Source organism: Beauveria bassiana (assembly GCF_000280675.1).
Source record: "Beauveria bassiana ARSEF 2860 unplaced genomic scaffold BBA_S00004, whole genome shotgun sequence".
In the NCBI taxonomy this organism is placed as follows: Eukaryota; Fungi; Ascomycota; class Sordariomycetes; order Hypocreales; family Cordycipitaceae; genus Beauveria; species Beauveria bassiana.
In genome coordinates, this window is record NW_007930839.1 from 1004808 (window position 1) to 1023671 (window position 18864).

General features: G+C 53.8%; 4 protein-coding genes across 4 annotated transcripts; 3 read left to right on the forward strand and 1 right to left on the reverse strand.

The window, feature by feature from the left end:
- Positions 1-836: 836 nt before the first annotated feature.
- BBA_02114 (mitochondrial phosphate carrier protein) lies at positions 837-2137 on the forward strand (the record flags this gene model as incomplete). Its single annotated transcript, XM_008597211.1, has 3 exons — positions 837-1124; positions 1203-1991; positions 2066-2137. 3 exons carry the CDS (start codon positions 837-839, stop codon positions 2135-2137), a joined length of 1149 nt encoding a protein of 382 aa, XP_008595433.1.
- A 1288-nt stretch (positions 2138-3425) lies between these two features.
- Positions 3426-5861, forward strand: BBA_02115 (ubiquitin carboxyl-terminal hydrolase; the record flags this gene model as incomplete). Its single annotated transcript, XM_008597212.1, has 3 exons — positions 3426-3464; positions 3590-3733; positions 3876-5861. 3 exons carry the CDS (start codon positions 3426-3428, stop codon positions 5859-5861), a joined length of 2169 nt encoding a protein of 722 aa, XP_008595434.1.
- Positions 5862-8649: 2788 nt separating this feature from the next.
- On the forward strand, positions 8650-10601 carry BBA_02116 (Alg9-like mannosyltransferase; the record flags this gene model as incomplete). Its single annotated transcript, XM_008597213.1, has 3 exons — positions 8650-8668; positions 8785-9273; positions 9313-10601. 3 exons carry the CDS (start codon positions 8650-8652, stop codon positions 10599-10601), a joined length of 1797 nt encoding a protein of 598 aa, XP_008595435.1.
- A 524-nt stretch (positions 10602-11125) lies between these two features.
- Positions 11126-17903, reverse strand: BBA_02117 (adenylate cyclase; the record flags this gene model as incomplete). Its single annotated transcript, XM_008597214.1, has 3 exons — positions 11126-16678; positions 16913-17633; positions 17716-17903. 3 exons carry the CDS (start codon positions 17901-17903, stop codon positions 11126-11128), a joined length of 6462 nt encoding a protein of 2153 aa, XP_008595436.1.
- Between the last annotated feature and the right edge of the window lie 961 nt (positions 17904-18864).

Here is an 18864-nt window from a genome sequence, read left to right on the forward strand (position 1 = left end):
CCCCACACGAGCTCCGAATATTGCGAATATGGAACTCGGAAAACAAAGTCAGACCTGGAAAAAGCTGCACGTAACTGCAACAGGCAACGCCCGAGAACGGGAAGCGAACTACACACCAAAAGCTACATAGCTTGTTGTCGAAAGGAGATGGGTCCCAAAGGTTAGTTCTGCGGCAACTGGCCCAAAAACTAGGTCGTCGAGGACGCTAGAATGCGGTCATGGCATTCCAAACACGCAAAACGGCCGAAGGTAGGCACACTTGTGGATATTTAGCGCAAGTGACCAGTCAAGCATGATTTCGACAAATCTCAGGCATACGGCGCTGCAAGAGGAGGTGTGGTGGGAGCCCGGGGCGTTACCAGGATTCTTAACTCCGGGCGGTGCCCAACTGGGATGTCAACTGATCCATTGCAACCAAAGATTTTGTTTTTTTTACTGTCGGTGGCGCCCTATAGGTTGCTTTTGGCTGCTCTAGATCAAAGTCGAGGCCATTGTCCGCCAGCGATGAACAAGCTATAGTTTGATACCCATATTGCCAGGTTTTTGAATCGAGCATCACGACGTCACTTTGGCCTCAGGTTTTGTCAGACGCGGGCAAGACACCACCTCTTCCGCCCAAGCCGTGATCCTTCTCCACAAAACGAATCCTCTTGCGCTCACACAGGTTTCCGCTACGTCTCTTTTTGTCATTACCGGTCGTTCGTATTTATTTTCTATCCGTCATCTACCCTGACACTTCCAAACACCAGGCAATTCAATCTGCCGCTCACCACCGGGGCTACTTTATACCCATCACCTCTTGATTTCTTTCTATCTGCCAAAAAAAAAAAAAAACCATGGTCTCCTACTATCCTCATCCGGACGCCATCCAAGCCGCCGTGTGCACGCCGCCCGTGGCGGATCGCCTCGCGCACGGCAAGCCGACGCCGTACCAGGCCCGGCCGGAGCTGTACGGCGCCTTTTCCGTCGTCGAGGACGCCAAGGACAAGGCGAAGCAGCTGAGCGCCGAGGCGCAGAGGGAGTTTGACCGCGCCGCGGCCAAGGCCAAGCCCAAGACGGCCACGATGGAGCTCTACTCGGGCTCGTACTATGCTGCCTGCACTTTTGGTGGCCTCCTTGCCTGTGTATGTCAATTGACCGATTGCTGGAAATGAGGTGGTTGTGCCCAAGGCTGGCAGACTAACACTCGCATGCGTGTTCAGGGCCTCACCCACGCCGCCGTTACGCCTCTCGATCTCGTCAAGACGCGCCGCCAGGTCGACCCCAAGCTGTACACGAGCAACATCCAGGCGTGGCGCACAATCTACCGCGCCGAGGGCATCCGCGGCATCTTTACCGGCTGGTCCCCGACGCTCTTTGGCTACTCGGCGCAGGGCGCCTTCAAATACGGCTGGTACGAGTACTTTAAAAAGACCTACGCCGACATGGCGGGTCCCGACGCTGCCGCCAAGCACAAGACGGGTCTGTACCTGGCCGCTTCCGCGTCGGCCGAATTCCTCGCCGACATTGCGCTGTGCCCGTTTGAAGCCGTCAAGGTCCGCTCGCAGGGCACAATCCCGAACCCGTACAAGGGCACCTTTGACGGCATCAGCCGGATCGTCGCGAAAGAGGGCGCGGCGGGCCTGTACAAGGGCATCTACCCGCTCTGGGGCCGCCAGATCCCGTACACAATGATGAAGTTTGCCTCGTTTGAGACGATTGTGGAAATCATGTACTCGCGCCTGCCGGGCTCCAAGGCCGACTACTCCAAGGCGGCGCAGACGGGCGTCTCCTTTTCGGCGGGCTACCTCGCGGGCATACTCTGCGCCATTGTCTCGCACCCGGCCGACGTCATGGTCAGCAAGCTCAACTCGAACCGCGCGCCGGGCGAGGCGTTTGGCAGCGCGATGCGGCGCATCTACAAAGATATTGGATTTAGTGGGCTCTGGAACGGACTCCCCGTCCGCATTGTCATGATTGGCACCTTGACGGGTCTGCAGTGGATGATTTATGTAAGTGGCCTTGCTTGTGGTGGACGTGATGACCTAGCGTGATGGTGTGCGGTCTGCTAACTGGGCGGGTTTAGGATTATTTCAAGATTTTCATGGGTTTCCCGACTACGGGGGGTACCACGCCTCCAGGCCAAGAGAAGAAGTAAAATGAAATAGGCTGTCGCTCTTTTGATTTTTATATACACTGAAGTTGTCGATGGGGAGTGGCTTTGCATCTCTGCTACGTTGGAAGCTATTGAGAATGCTCGTAAAAGGTGGAGCGCCACTCGTTACTTGCCAAAGATTGACAAGCAAGAACTTCAGACTGGTGGACATAGATGATTTTGCGAGGAAGAGTAGAGCATTAAGTGATAACGACAATATGTTAAAAGGAGAGAAAAAGGAGTAGTAAATGAAGCAAGATGGATAGCAAGTAAACAAGTACCCCGCAGCGTCCGCTACCTGGGAGTAATTACTGAGAGGAGGGGGCCCGCACTGCCTGCAAAGCGGCAAGCGGGTACCAAAAACATGGCATGGTTACCTTTTGATGGACAAGCCTGTGGTGAGATTGTGGGGTATTGTACCTGGCTACGGATAGAATGACATTTGTTTGTTCAGATTCCACTGGCGGTACAATTGTTCGTCTGCGCGCCAGCGTTACGCAAGTCATACTTGATGGTGGTTACATGATAAAACACACTTATTAAAAGGCGCATAGGAAGTCGACCAAGAATGAAGCGTTGGCCGTGTATGCTGATTTGTTCCAGCACAGGCAACCGCGTCACTGCTGGCTTAAATTAGTTAAAGAAGCCAATCTATTTACGAAACAAAAGTCCCAGACCCACCCAACAAACTCCACCGTCCAATAAAAGACAGCTGTTCCTCAGGTGGTTTGAGCGCCCGCAGCCGTTTGATTCGTCTGTTGCCTCGTCATCTTCAGGCTCTCAGCTGCCTCAACATAATCATCGGATACATTCGCTGCTGTGAAGACGCTCCGTTTACTCGATCAATTCATTTCTGTCCAGCGCGCCACTTGTTTCTGTTTCTTCCCATCCAATTCTCGACAGCGTACCCTAGTTCTGGCAGCCTGGCCCAGCCGCCAGCTTCCAGCCGCCTCCGCATTTTCAACTCAGCCTACCTAACGCACTGCTTACCACACCACACGACCAACCACACTAAATTTAGAGCCAAATTCGTTCACTTTCCTCTCTCTCCTGCTTCTTTCTCGCCCTCTCTCTCTCGCCATTTTTATCGACCATCCTGCGAATGAGTTCACTCCCACGATAGCCTCCACCTCTATCCCTGCAGCTGCTCTCTGCAGCTGCTCCCTGTCAGCCTCGCCTCGCCTAGCCTCGCCCCAGCTGAGGCCTGGTCGTCCAACTCTCCCCGCACAACTCGCCCTCGACTCCCACGCTTCTCGCCCATCCTGTGCGCCCCTCGCGCTCCCACACCGTCATGCCTAGCCTCTTCACCAAAATCAAGGGCTCCAACACGGTATGTCTACTCATTTCCATCCGCGCCCGCGACTGCGCCCCCGTTGCCCTATTGCCGCATGCGCTTTTGCGGGTCGAACGTCACCATCACCAAGTCGCCAACCACTGATCGATGTAAACTTCTAGCCCTCCACAACGCCCACTACCAAGGACGCCCCCCTCAGGAAAAATAACCATGTTACCACAGAAGTCACTCCTTTGGCAAAGATGCTGCAGAACGCTGGCCCTCTCACCCAAGATGGCCGCGACAGATTTCTGGGCTTCGAGAATGTGAGTAGATCAGATCTGAGACATCATCTCAAACTCTCGCTAATCTCCGCCATGATAGTTTGGAAACACTTGGTAACCGAATCGCTTCACCTCAACGTATCTTACGCTAACGAAGCCCAGCTACTGCAACTCTATCGTCCAGGCCCTCTTCCACTCCGACCAGTTCCGCGAAGGCGTCTTAAACTATCCCTCCCTCTCCCCGACCGATACACCCAACCCTCGTCCATACAAGCCAAATGTCACCATACGACCGCCCGTCACACCTGCTACACCTGCTACGCCGCAAAAGCAGCCCAAGCTGTCGACAGCTCAGGCCCTCAGGCAACGCCAGGCTATCAACTCGGGCCAGCCCATCCCTGGCCAGCAGCCCGTAAAGCCAGAGGACAAGCCTGACACCCCGGAATACAAGAAGAAGCAGGCCATGCTCAAGGGCCCAATTCTTGAGCTCGCTCAGGAAAGCCGCGTCCCCTTTGACATGAACGAATGCACATTTACCGGGCTCAAGGACATCTTCCTGGCTCTCACACAGAGCAATTCCAGAACAGGAGTCCTGAGCCCCCAACGTTTCTTGGAAATCTTTAAGCGCGACAATGAAATGTTTCAAAGCTCGAATCATCAAGATGCTCACGAATTTCTGCGTCTCGTACTCACCGACGTCATTGCCAGCGTCGACAATCACGCCAAGCACATCCAGGATCATCTTGACACAAGCTCTGCCACAAATGGCTTATCCGAATCTCTGCGCAACGCCGTTTCTGCGGGTCTTACAACTGGCTCACCGTACAACTCCCCGGGTACTGGCTGGGTACACGATGTTTTCGAAGGTGTTGTGACATCGGAAACAAAATGCTTGACGTGCGAGACGGCATCACAACGTGACCAGACCTTTTTGGATTTATCAATTGCCCTGGACGAGCATACATCTGTCACCTCATGTCTACGCAAATTCTCTGCCGAGGAAATGCTGTGCGAGAGAGACAAGTTTCAGTGCGACCATTGCGGCGGTTTGCAAGAGGCTGAAAAACGCATGAAGGTTAAGAAGCTACCCAAGGTCCTTACCCTACATCTCAATCGATTCAAGTATACAGAAGACTACAGCCGGGTACAGAAGCTGTTTCACAGAGTTGTATATCCTTACCACCTTCGCATGTTTCATACCGCAGACGAGGCGGAAGACCCAGACCGTCTCTATGAACTCTACGCTGTCATCGTTCACATTGGTGGCAACGGCTATCACGGACACTATGTCTCCATCATCAAGACCAGGGACCGCGGCTGGCTCCTGTTTGATGATGAAATGGTTGAGCCTGTTGACAAGCACTTTGTCCGCAACTTTTTTGGCGACAGGCCTGGAATGGCCACAGCCTACCTTTTGTTCTACCAGGAAACGACTTTTGAACAGGTCCGCGCCGAGCAAGAGGCCGAAGGCAAAGAAGAGGTTCGGCTGGCTACAGAGGCAGCCAACATTGCAAACGAGGAAAGCGACAAGGCGGAAGACACGCCGCTATCTCGGCAAAAGACACAACCCACGCCTGTGTTGTCTGAGCAAGACCAACTGTCAAATTTAGCCCACGCTCAGACTGCTCCAGACTTGACACCGCCCTCGCCAACACCAAATCAAGGCTCAGTTCCTCCGACACCAGTCATTCCATCAGCATCCACGTCAGTCAAGTCCAAGGACGAGCTGAAGCGCGAGAAGAAGGAGCGCGAAGCTGCCGAAAAGGCCGCCCGCCAACAAGAAAAGGAAGGGCAGAAAGCCAAGGAAAAGGAACTACGAGAGTACGAGCGAAAGCGTCGCGACCAGGCCATTTCCATGATCCAAGCCCGACGTCAAGAGCAAGATGAGCTGGAAAAGGTGCTGCAGGCGAGCAAAAAGTCGGCCGCCAAGGAAGAGGACGCGCGGGAGAAGAAAGAGGGCAACGGTGGTGCCTTTGGCTTCCTCGACCGTTCGAAGCGCGGCAGCAAATCGGGCTCACGCAAGGCTTTTGGTCTGTTCGGCAAGGGCGGAAACGGCGATGATTCTGCCGTGGAAGTGGTCGTCAACGGCGACTCACCCGAAAAGGAAAAGACAAGGAGCCGTCTAAGTATGGGCCTAGGCCGCAAGAAGAGCACCAATCTCTTATCATAGCGCCGAGTATCATCAAGCTTGCAACCTGGAGCAATTGTTCATCTTTCAGACATGACGGACCTGTATAATAATCAGTTTATGGTGGGAATCTTGTCATTGTGCTTTAAACCTGGTCGCGAAGCTCGGTGTCTTTGCCTGGTTCTGTAAATAATGGTAGGCACTGAGAAAGAGGAGGGAGTACATTTGGAAGCCAACAAGCCTTTGGATTTATTGTGGAAATTTGCGCTTTTATAGCGTTTCAGGACTATCATTTGCAGGCGCGTCATGTCGCCGATCGTATCTAGACATATTGGCCATGCTCTCTTTAAATGCCTTTACCGTGTCAATTCGCCGGCGTAGGCTAACCCCGAAAATACTGGGAGCCTTTCGACCATGTCGAGAGTGGATGCACACCGTGCTCGCAGCTTGAACTATGCTTTCAAATACGAAAAAAATGGCAAAAGCAGACAGACCTTTTGCAAAGACAAAAAGAAGTGAGACGTTTCTTTAACACGGGGGTTTAAAAAAAGAAACTTGGACTAACCGCGGATTGAACGCGGGACCTTTCCGAATGGACGTGCAAACATGCGAACGGAAAATCATACCACTAGACCATTAGCCCATTACAAGCTTGATCATAAAACCACTATTCCACATTATAATTACAAATTCATTCCCTCTTTTTTTGCGGAGTCCAGAGATGGAGTTAAGTGATGAGGTCAGCTTTGTCTCAATATGAAGAATTAAAGGATAAAATAAAGTTGGGATAAAAAATGTGATGACGTGTTGGCGGCGTGAATTGGCGTAAACGTGGCGTTGTGAAAAGAGTTTAGAGGAGAGTGGCAGCCACTGGGAAAGGGCAGGCACGACGGCATGGCTTACACGCTGTTGTTGTTGTTGTATTATTTTACGCCTTGTGGATATCCTCTGAAAGGCAAAAGGCCCTCGCCGGGTACTGGACGTCATGCTCCGTTGCTTGACATCGATCCTGCCCTTACGGCAGGGACGATATTAGTTGACTAAAGTAATGTACAGTATCTCTGTCCTATAGTTAGAACGTTACAAAATGCTATGCAATACCAGCTTGAACAACCGGGGGTGTGAGTATGCCCAGGGGAGGCGAGAAATCAGTGGCTTGAGAGAGGTGTGGTCAGTCGTCGTACGTACCGGCCTGTCAGCGGGGCCCGCGAACGCGCAAGGCTTACACGCTGGCTGATGAACCAACAAGCCGAATTGTTTGTTCTATTTGTTCGACCACAACGCAAGAGTTGTCAGCTAATTTTTTTTGTGGCTGGAGCGCGAAGTCGTCGGCCTGAGACGATCCTTGTGATGTTGTTCGCTCCGCTTTGCGTTCTGGTGACCTCTTGTAGCCACTTCCAGCCACAAATTGGTAACGGAAAAAAAAAAAAAAAAAAGAAAAAACCCCCCAAGAAGTTTGATAAAAAAAAAGTATGATACTAAAAAAGATCTATCGCTCCGTGTATTTAAAGGGGCGAGCCCTTAGTTTATTAAATGACTTTCTCTCTCTGACGTACACTTCCACGCAAACCACATCTCATCAACTTCAGTACTCCGTCCGCCATCACCATGCGTTTCACCGTGCTCGCCACGTTCATCGCCCTCGCAGCGGCGGAATCCTTTCCTTCGTTCTCTGACCCGTCTTCTTCTTCTTCTTCTTCTTCTTCTTCTTTTTCTTCTGCTTCCCCTTCTTCTTCGGCTTCTTCAGCTTCTTCTGCTTCTTCTGACTCCTCCTTCTCCTCCTCCCCCCCCGACGATGACGACTTTGCATCTCACTACGTCGCCTACTACTCCCAGTATCAGCTCGGCCGCCTCGCTACCTTTCGTGCGTCCTACAGCGGCAACGATTCCCTCACCGAAGTGCAAGACGCGGTGTTTTCTCGCCTCGAGACGGCCGTCGCAACCGGCAACGCCAGCGAAATTGCGGCGGTCAAAGACCTGTGCATAGGCACCTTTGGGCTCGCCGGCTGCAGGAAGCTGGCCGGGGCCGAGGACGAATCGTGCGACGGCGGCAGGGAGCAGCTTCTGCAGCGACAGCTACTTCACCGCAGAGACATGATGTCGTCACGCCCGATATGCACATGCACCGGGCTCAGAGAGATCATCATGAGTGAAAAGTGCTTTTGCATGCATCGTCGTGAGAACTGCAGGTATATTGTCGGTGAGTTTTTTTTTCCCCCTTGTTTGAAAAAAAGTCTTGTTTCCTCTTCTTTGGCTTTTCTTGTTGTTGCTTTGACCAAACAGATGGACAGGCGGCCCTAACAAATGGACAGGCGGATGCGGCTTCATTCAGGGTCTTGCCTGTGTTGGTCGCTGTGCCCCCGGGACCTAGGCCTGCAGCGAAGAAGTTGCTGGGAGGCATGGTGGCATGGTGACATGGTGGCATGTTTGTGTGCGTTTTTTTTTGTTGCATTGCTGCAAGATGACATTCCTAAATGTTGCCAATGTAGTCGTTCTTATGAACGTATATATAGGGCCTAATTTACATCAATGAAGGTGTGGATCCTCATTTTTACTACATAAGGTAGTTATGAGCCTGGGAGCCTTCCCTAGGAAGGCTGTAACTTCCACTAGAAATTGCTACACCTTACTGAGTACTCCACTGATGTTCCCCTGCGACCTTGGCGCCTTCATCTGCCAACTTCATCCCTCAAACGCCAGCATGCTGCCCTTTTAAGCCATCACAGCACCAACATGATCCCACGCCCAACCCTCATTCCATGATCTTTCTGCATCAATTTGCATCACATCCAGCCCATTGCCCCTGATACTTGCGTCTTGCGGGCTCATCATGGCGCCCAACTCTCTTGGTATGGATGAAACTTGTTCTTCTTCCACCCTCCCTCCCTGCCTCTCTCAACCAAGCATTCATCTCTCCATCTTCCTCAGCGCGCGCGCTCCGCAGCTAATAAAACTCGAAAAATAGATGTCGCTCTCAACGTGCTGCTCTTTGCCGTGCCACTCGCGCACCTGCTCCTCGCGCCATTTTCCAAAGTCGAGGAGTCCTTCACCCTGCAGGCCGCGCACGACGTGCTCGTCTACGGCACGCCCACCGGCGCGGACCGCGCCGCCGCGCTCGCCGACTCCTACGACCACTTTGTCTTTCCCGGCGTCGTGCCCCGCACTTTTATCGGCGCCGTCGTCATTGCGGCCCTGAGCCAGCCGCTCATTGCGGTGGCCGGCTTCGCGCGCGCCCAGATGCTGGTGCGCGGCGTCTTGGGCGCGCTCAACGCGCTGAGCCTGCTTGTTTTCCGGCGTGGCCTCGACGCGGCGTTTGGGAAAGCGACGGGGCGTTGGTGGGTAGTGCTCGTGGTGAGCCAGTTCCATCTCATGTTTTATCTGAGCAGGACGCTGCCCAACATGTTTTCCTTTGGCCTGAGTTTGTTAACCCTTCTCAAATCCCCCTTCAGTCTAGGTACTCTTCCTGACTGACTGACTGACTGACTGCAAACAGCGACGCTCGCTGCGGCGTTTCTCCTCCCGCAAGCCACGCCCGCGCTCGCTTTCGCCCGCCAGAAGCAGGCTCTTCTCCTGCTCGTCTTCTCCGCCGTCGTTTTCCGCGCCGAAACGGCCCTGCTCCTCGGCGCCACCTGCCTCCACCTGCTCTTCCGGCGCCGCGCCACCCTCACCCGGCTCGTCCCGTTGCTCGCGGGCCTGTCCCTCGGCGCGCTCCTCCTCTCGGTGCCCGTCGACTCGTACTTTTGGCAACGGGGCCTGCTCTGGCCGGAGCTCGCCGGCTTCTACTACAACGTCGTGCGCGGGTCCGCCTCGGCCTGGGGCACCTCCCCCTGGCATTACTACTTCTCCTCGGCTCTGCCGCGGCTACTACTAAACCCGCTCGCGCTGCCGCTCGCGGCCTGCGCGCTCTGGTGGCCCGCGACGCGGCACCCGGCCGCTGACCTGGTTGCGCCGCCCCTGCTCTTTGTTGCCCTTTATTCGCTGCAGCCGCATAAGGAGGCGCGCTTCATCTTTTACGTCGTGCCCGCGCTCACCGCTGCCGCTGCCCTCGGTGCCAACTACGTCTACACGCGCCGCTCCAAGTCCCTTCTCTACCGGATAGTCGCTGCGGCGCTTCCGCTCTCCATTCTCGCCTCCCTGGCCGCCAGCCTCGCCATGCTACTCGTCTCCTCGCTCAACTACCCCGGTGGCGACGCCGTCGCGCAGCTCTTCCAACTCACGCACCACCAGCACCACCACGCCTCTGCACCGCCGCACGACACCCTCTCCGTCCACGCCGACGTCCTCACCTGTATGACGGGCCTTACGCTCTTTGGCCAGAACCCGCACGGCCTACCATTGGCCTATGGCGCGCCGCCGCCTCGCTCGTCGCTCGTCGCCGCCGCTCCGCCGCTGCTGCTGTTTGACAAGACCGAGGATGAGGCCGCCATGGCGCGGCCCGACTTTTGGACGCGCTTCGACTACGTCCTTACCGAGGACCCCGGGAAGATCACCACCGGTCAGTGGCGGACCGTCGGCGTCGTGCAGGGCTACGACGGCATCGAGCTGCTGCGTCCCGGTGCCACGGCCGCGGGCGATGCCAACGACGTTGACGTCGAGGCCATCCCGCAGGTGGCCAGCCTCCAGCCCCCGCTTCTGGGACGCGGTCTCGCAGTTCGCAACATGCGCCGTTTTGTGCGGAGCCTCACCAGCGGCTGGTACGCCGGCCCGCGCATGGCGCCGCGCATTCACATTATGCAACAGATCACGGCACAGTCGCGGCCTAGCAAAGAAGCGACTGCATAAAAGTTTCACGTTACTCAACGTGTATCAATACCAAAAGAGCGAATCCTTTCACATTCAGACGTACTTTATCATATAACAATACCAAAGAGTAAATCAATCTTGCATTTAGACGCACTGTTGATGTGCGCTTCTGCTTCTTGTTCGACTAATTTTATGTATTATATAAGTCGTAGCGGTATATATGGACAAAGACAATCAAGTAGCAAACACAAAGTATGTATATACCCGCCTACTGCAATTCGCTGCTGATCACGCGTCAAACAAACATGCATCAACGCCAGGGCCTCTCTCTCCAGGAAAGTTTGACAAAAAGGCACATCCTAAAACAAGACTTCAAAACCAACAGACATCCCATGTCACTCGTAAATCAAGTATCCACCATCCTATTCGGCTCCATACAACTGCGCGCGCGGGGGAGAAAAGGATCGTTAATAAAACAAGGCTTAAAAGCCGCCATCCAGGAAAGGAAAAAGGGTGAAAAGCACACGTGTGCAGTGGTGTCATTGTTAATCCAAAGGCATCTGTCAGATATCTAGAAAAGTGTTTTGGAGGCTCTGATATGTCTGGTCCTTGCCGCCTTCGATCTGCTTCGTCTTCTCGTCGGGAAGCGGGCCGTAGAGGGCCTTGTATCGCGCAAGCTCGTCCTGCTGCTGCCTGAAATGATCAAAGATGGCGGCCATGGGTGCCCGCAGCTCGTTGAGCTCCTTCAGCACAATGTTGCCACTGGCGAGATGACGCATGGCTAGCGTAGAAACACACGTCTCGATCCTGCTGACCTGGTGCGCCATGAAATTAACGAGAAAGCGCTCCGTCATCTCGCCGCCCCGTGACTTCAGACGCTCCATCAACTCCGTCTCGGGTGGTTGCAAGCCCGGGCCGCGCACCTCTTCCAGCGTGCTGCACAGCATCTCCAGACGTAGGCTGATCTTCCAAAGCGCCCAAATGTTTTCCGGGTCAAAAGACAGGTCGCCGCCAGGGACCACGGCAGCGGGCTTCTCAAGCTCATCGCGACGCTCGTGCTGCGCGTGGAACTCGGTGCGGCCGGCCAGTGCGTGGGGATACAGTGAGTAGACGGTTTCAGGGTTTTCGAGACCCTTGAGCTTCTTCTCACCCATTTCCTTGACTTCGAAACCTTGCGACGTCAGGCTGCGAAGATCTTTGCGAATAGCGCTGGCATATGATTCGTCATCATATCCTTCTTCAGATCCTGCAGAACCGAAGCGGTCGGTATCTTGATAGTTTTCAAGGCATCGTTGAATCTCGGAAATAAAGTCGGATGACACAGTAATTTGACCACCGTCGGCTACTGCCGAGATACGTGACGCCTTATTGACCATGGGGCCGAAATAGTCCATGCGACGGGTGACTGGGTCAGTCTCGCTCACACAATCACCAAAGTGAATACCCATGCGCACCGACAAGCCCTTGAAGATCAGAGTGTTATCCTTATCGTATACTGGCTGACCAGACATGGAGCTCAGAATCTCCGACGGCCAGGTGACCTCTAGGAGTTCATTTTGAACGGCAAAGCACCACAGCAGCGCAGATGTGGCGGTTGGAAAAGACACCATGAAGGCATCACCTTCCGTTTTGACTTCATAACCACCGATGCGCCGCAGCTGTCGTCGCATAACTTCGTTGTGGAGCTTGATACCGGATCGCATGGCGCTCGAGTACATTTCCCAGAGATTGGTGGAATTCTTGATATCGGTAAAGACAATGGATACATTGCCAGTCGGCGCAGGTATTTCAGCCTCCAGACGATTAAGTGACGAGTCGAGAACGTCTCCTTTTGTCTTGCGTCCTCTTCTCGTAGAAAGAACCTGCGCATCGTCAGGAACGCCAGACGGATAAAGTGACATGCTGGTGCCACGATGTAGTCTAGATCGCTCCATTCTGCGTTTCAAATCGGCAACGCTAATCATCATGACCATTATCTTACCCGAAGATCCATAAGCCATGGCCAGGTCTCGCAGCTTCTGAGCAGCGCGCATGAGATCTAGACGTTCAGATCTGGCAACATCGGTAATCAAGCCAGGGGAAAGGTACTCCCAGAGCTCACTTGTGGCAATGAGAATTATCTCGTCATGTTCTTGGATCGTCATCTGGCGCACGTGCGGCGCAGCTTGGACAGCAGGCATCAAGTCCACATAACCGAATGCGCGCGACACTTCGAGCAGGTCGTTGAGGCGACCGTTGCGAGATACCCAGCCACCAGCTTCACGTATACGAGAGCGCTCGCTCGGCTGAGCAGGATCATGTTTGTGCGTCAGTACTTGGTATTTGCCATTGGTCTGGATGACCATGGCTTCCGCGTTTCCAATATTAGCGACGTATAGGTCCGTTCCTTGCAGATATAACACGGTGGCAACACCTCCAGAGTTGAGGTCTTCCTTGCTGAGAACAACTGGTTGTGCGGAACCCCTGTGAGACTTCTTGGGGCGGTCTTCAGCGTGCTGTACCGCGATGGAAACGAGATCTTTGTTAAGCGAGAGGAACGCTCGGCGCAGAGCATCAACTGGGGTCTCGTTGTTGCGCGTCTTGAGAGCTTTGAGCTCCATAGCAAAAATGTGCCCAAAGTTCTCGTGCAAGTACTTGGCAATCTTTGATCCGCCGCTGGAAAGCGCCTGACCATCGAACAAGCCTAGTAGCATTTCCGTGTCTGACGAGTTGAAGCGAGGCACAACCAAGTCGACAGTAGACAGGTGCTCGTTTTTGCCGAGGGTATCCGCCATACCGTAGGGGAGGTGGCCGGCCAGCGAACCAGAAGTACGTACTCGCTTGTCTTCGCTTTGATCAGGAATGCTGGGCTGTGTGAGAGTTACGTCCATCAGTCCCAAAACTCGGAGGTTGAGCAGTCTGCTGAAATCGGTATACTCTTCACGATTCACTGCTCCGGGACCTCCAGGGCCCCACGCACTTTGCTTGATCTCGAGTCGCTTATTGCCTGACAGGTTGAGGTATCGCAGGTTTGGATTCAAGTTCCAGTTCCAGTCGTAGGGAACATTGGAAATGTTGTATTTGAGCGAATTGTTGCCACAGTCGAGAACAGCCAGCTTCTTGGCCCTGGAAATATCCGCCGGTAGGTTGGTAAATTTGTTTCCGTTAATATATAGTGCCTGGAGCAAGCTGGTTTCCTCCAAGTCATCTGCCGGTAACGTCGTCAGGCCGTTGCCGGAAAGATACAACTCAACGAGCTGAGGCCAGCTCTTGATGGATCGCTGAGGCATATCGCCGATTTCCTCATTGTAGGATAAATTGAGAACGCGAAGCTCAGTGAGCATCGTAATTTGGTCAAAAACATCGTCGTCTAGTCTGTTGTCTGCAAGAGACAGATTGCGAAGTGAACCCGCAAATGTATTCGTAATCCTCGACGAAAGTCCAGAATCTTTTCTAGAGGTGGACGGTGGAGGCGTAACAGTAGACGAGGTAGTCTGCGAGGCTGTTCGTGAAACAACGGACGTTTTACGCCCGCCCTTGCCATACAAAGACACGACAGAGCTCTTCCGATCTGGACCGCCTGGAGTTGGTGAGGGGCCAACACTCAAAAGCGTGCTGGACGCTTGGCTGGGACGTCTGTCGTCTACAAGCTCTTCTGTGCTCGGTGTGGAGGACAAGGGTACAAGAGGACCTGTTCTGCCGCTTTGCGAAGGAGGTGGTCCTGCCGATTCTTCCCCAGGGACACGTGGTGGACGGGAAGCCGGTTTTGGAAAGTTTTCGAGCACATTGGAGGATGCGTTTAAGATTTCAAGCTTGTTGGCCCACCATATTTCCATCGGAAGCTTTGAGATATTGTTGCCACGCACATCCAGAACCTTGAGCTCTGTAAGACAGCCAATCTGTGGTGGCAGCTCACCAACAGAGTTATTGGCGATGCTGAAATGCTCCAGTCGGCTTAGAGTACCAAGCTGTTGCGGCAAAGACACAAAATGATTCTCGTCAAGCACCAGTTGCTCGAGGTTCATCATGTGCGCAAAGGCGGAATCGATGCTCGCCAGTTGAGCATGAGAGAGATTCAAAATCTTGAGAGTCGGGACTGGTGCAATGATTTCAAATTTGTTCAGAGGATTGGAGTTGAGTTTGAGCAGACGGATGCGCTCAAAGCCGCCGACAAAAGAGGAGATTTGGTTGTGGGCGGCGTGTAAGATTTCCAGCTTAGGCAGCTCCGAGATAATATCAATGTTGGTGACGTGGTTATACTTGATGTCAAGCTCGCGCAGGCTTATCAAATCTCGGAATGTCTCAGGCAGCTCACTACCCAGTCCGTTGTTGGTAATCAACAGCTTCTCAAGGTTCTTCAGCTGCCCTATCTCGTCGGGCAATTCGCCAATGGAATTGAAGCTGAGATCGAGATCAACGAGGCTCTGCAGTTCGCAGATAAAGGTCGGAAATGTGCCCAGGAGGTTGGAAGAAATGTTGAGCGTTCGAAGAGCCTGATAAGCGTTGAAGTACGGCGGAATATGCTTCAGTCGATTGTTAGCGAGATTCATTTTCAATAGACCCGTCAATGTGTCCAGCTCGGCGTTGTCTAGTGACTCAACGCGATTATTGGACACGTCGAGATAGGTAAGCTTGGCGGCTCTGCATAGGCTGAGTGGCAGTCTCCTCGCTTCGTTGTTGTTGTATTTGATGTCTCGCAACTGCTTGCATGACTGAATAAAATCTCGCGGTACGTCTAGGGACAGATTGCGCGACAGATTGAGCGAAATGATGTCTCCCGCTTTGAGGTATAGAGCAATAGGAATGGTGATCAGGTTACGGGCAGACAAGTCGACATAATTGAGCTTTTGTTGCTGCGACATGCCGAGGTCCATGGTTCTAGAGTGGAAGTCACTTTCGCGCGCCGACAAGAACATGAATCTGCACAAGTAGCCGTTGTCCTCTCTACCGAGATCCTCAATTCTGTCCTTTTCTTCGTAGCCGACCTGCTGAAAGAGGCGCTTTTGAATAAGGAGTGGCCTGTCTTGGGGTGCCAAAACACGGATCAGATCGTGCTTCTTCATTATTATGTTGTAGTTTTCGAGGCCGTCGACAACATATGTCTTCTTCATGACTTGCGTGATGACGTCGCTAACGGTGGAATCGAGAGGCATTGCGTGCGTTAAGAAAGTGCCGTCTGATCGAAATATGCGGATACAGTAGGGCGACAGCTTTTCTTCCGGACGGCGTGGACAGACAGCATCTTCAGCTTCAGGGGCCTCCTCTGTCTTGTCTTCAGTATTGCGGCGCACTGCCCAGCTGTCGGGCGCATCCCACTGACCCTTGGGGTCGGGAGAGCCAGTGTCTATATCCCCTTCCAAGCTTTTCAGAAAGGATGAATCTAACGGCGTCAAGGGAGGGGGCTTGGTCAAAATGCCTTCCATGTCGTTAAGGTTGGTATCAAGATGATAGAAATTGCCGGCGGCCCGCTGCTCAGTTGGTCCGATGGCCTCATCGTTGTAATCGTGCTTGAAGTTTCGGCTCTTTTTGGTGGCAAATGGAAACTTGTTATTAAACGTTGTTGACCGATGGGGTGCAACATCGGGTATGGTAGCGCCGCGTTCGGGTGGTACTGGCGACGGCGTTTCGGTTCGTCCAAAGTCTGTTTTGGCAACCTTGTTGGAGAGCGATTTCGTCGATGGAGGCAAGTCGCGCAGCTTCGAGCCATTCTCATCCTTGTCTTTATGTCGCCTCAGGCGATTTAGAATGCCGCGCTTACCATGGGCGGGGGATGCGTGGCCATCCGTCTGGCCAACTCGTGATGGGGGTACACTGTTGGCGCTGGGGGTTGGGCTCTGAGCCCTTGATTTCGTCTTGTACATAGCCGAGGCCATGGCCCGATCGCGAGGATGCTGCAGGCTATTGGCAGAGTCTTCTCGGCTCGTCGTTGGTCTCAGTGCGCGGGGGTCATCAATACTCTTCTTATGCCGATGGTGGTGGTGATGGTGATGCTGCCCTGGCAAGATGGAGTGACCAGATCTAGCGGAGGAGGAGGACTTGGGTGGAGGTTCGCGTGATGAGCCTTCGTTTATGTATCGCTCTCGATCGGGCCCGGTCATGGTATCTCTGACGGGTGCCTCGCCATAACGTGCAATGTCCTGTTTGATAGTTAGTCAGAAACTGTGACAGGTGTCACAGTTTGCCACGGGATCTGAGAAGGGCAAACAGGAGCACAGCAGCGGCGAATGCGGAACTGACGGCTCGCGCCAATGGTCAGGAATCCGAAATTAAGCACCACAGTGACCGCGCTGCCGGGCATAGCACGACTCGAAAAGCAATGCTCTTTCTCCCTCATGAATTCTTGATTTCTTTCCGAACCAGGTTGTACTTACCGTGTTGTCTTGATAAAGGAATGGTACCACTTCGGGTGCAGGCACGGGAGTTCTGGGTCGGGATGAAGCTGGCGACCCTTCTCTGTCGGTAGCGTTGGAGTGATGGCGCTCCTGGCCAGGGCGTGTATGACTATAAGAGCGCGAGCGTTGGTCTTTTCCTATTGAGCCTGGCAGGCTGCTCTCCGAACTATCGCGACCGGGAAACTCTTCACCAAAGAAGCCTTGGAGCTTACGAAATCCGCCTCGTTGGATGCTAGCCTTGGATCCTTGGCTGCTGGTCGTAGTTGCTATGCTAGCAGCAGACGGTCTCCGTGTGTCATGGTTATAGTAGATAGCATCAGGCGAGTCGTAGCTCACGGAAAGCTGGCCTGTGCGAGATGCCGATGGGGGTAGAGCTGGGGACATTTGCTGGGAAGCGGCGGAGAGGCTATCGGTAGAATCATTGTAAAAGCTCATGGGCAGAGAATTGGCGTGGGCGGCGGGGGCGGAACTGCTGTGGGACATCCAGGGCGCAATCTGGGTGGCAGCCGCGGCGTTGCTGGAGATTGAACCGTTGGGCCGGGGTTGATCAAGGACGGCTAGATCGCGGCGATGGTTGTTGAAATCGCGGAGATGGCGCTCGTTGTGGGAGAGATTAGAGTTGGTGGAGGAGGGCGACATGGCGCCTCTGGCAGCGCGAGTGGACGTGGTAGGCGAAATTTGCGAGTCATCTCTTGAAGATCTGCAGAGAGAAAGAATCGGTAAGTATATATCTTATGATGCGCGATTTCGGCCGAGCGGCGGGTCAACTTTGGCAATCTTACCTTGGTGGAAGATGGGAGCTGTCAATGCTGAGGCGTGAGGGAATGCTGTGGCGTGAAGCACGGCTAGGCGGGATAGGCGTCGGTGTGGTGGGAATTATGGTAACAGAGGATGAACGCGTGCTGTCAGGGTGAGGGCTGTTGGTTGCGAGGGAGCCGTGATGAGCCGCAGAATGCTCATTCTCAGACATCATGACAGGACTCTGGCAGCGGGCAAGGCCATGTCCTTCCTCGAGGTGAGCCGGGCTCAAGGAAAGTGGCGGAGGGGTCGTGCGTCTGCGAAGGCGATGGGCTAGCTATTTAGCTGGAGAAGCTATGTCGACATGCTGGTTGCGCGCTGGTGGTACGACTTTGCTAGGAGGGATTCGAAGAGAGAAAGCGGTAGGACAAGATGGCGAGTTGGCGAACGGATTTTATGAAGCTGGTTTGGAGCAGAATGTCGATTTGGAGCCGATGGAGAGGGAAGCACAGGCGTGGATGTGGTGTGCAGGTTTTTGCTTTTTGAGCAGGCTGGGGGTGTCTGGGGCGAGAAGCTGTATCCGTAGGTAGATGGCTGGCGCTTCGGTGGGCGGAAGCGAGCCAGCAAGCAGGCGGGCAACAAGCCAAGCCCACCACAGGGGAGAAGAGACAAGGGAGGGCGGCCAGACTATCTGCACCCAGAGGCCTACTAGGCGTAGGTACCCATACACCAAGCCCAGGTTGAGTAGGTACTTTAGAAGTGCTTACCCACTAAAACCGGTGGCTCTTTATCCGCTAAGATGATAAAAGCTAGGTAGGTTAGGTAGGCTCATCTGCGCCAAGTAAAGAATTACACCTAAATAAGCAGATACCTCGCCTGCACCCGAAACCTGAGCCGTACTCCAAGTACCTGCCTACCTAACCTACCTACTCGTCTCGCCACGATGCTACTGATAAATACTACCACTCACACAAACCTCATTTCTTACTCTCGCCCGGTCATGCCTGCAGTCGTAGTCATCACATTACCAAGCCCGCCATCCATCTAGCAGCCTCCATTCGCCAGCCAAAGCCAGCCACTCACACATGCTGTCCTTTTACAACGCGCCGTCTTACTCCCCTCAGCTCTGACACGGCGCCATCAACTTACCCCGGGATACTCCTCGACCCCGTGAAACGCGTGTTGCATCTTGA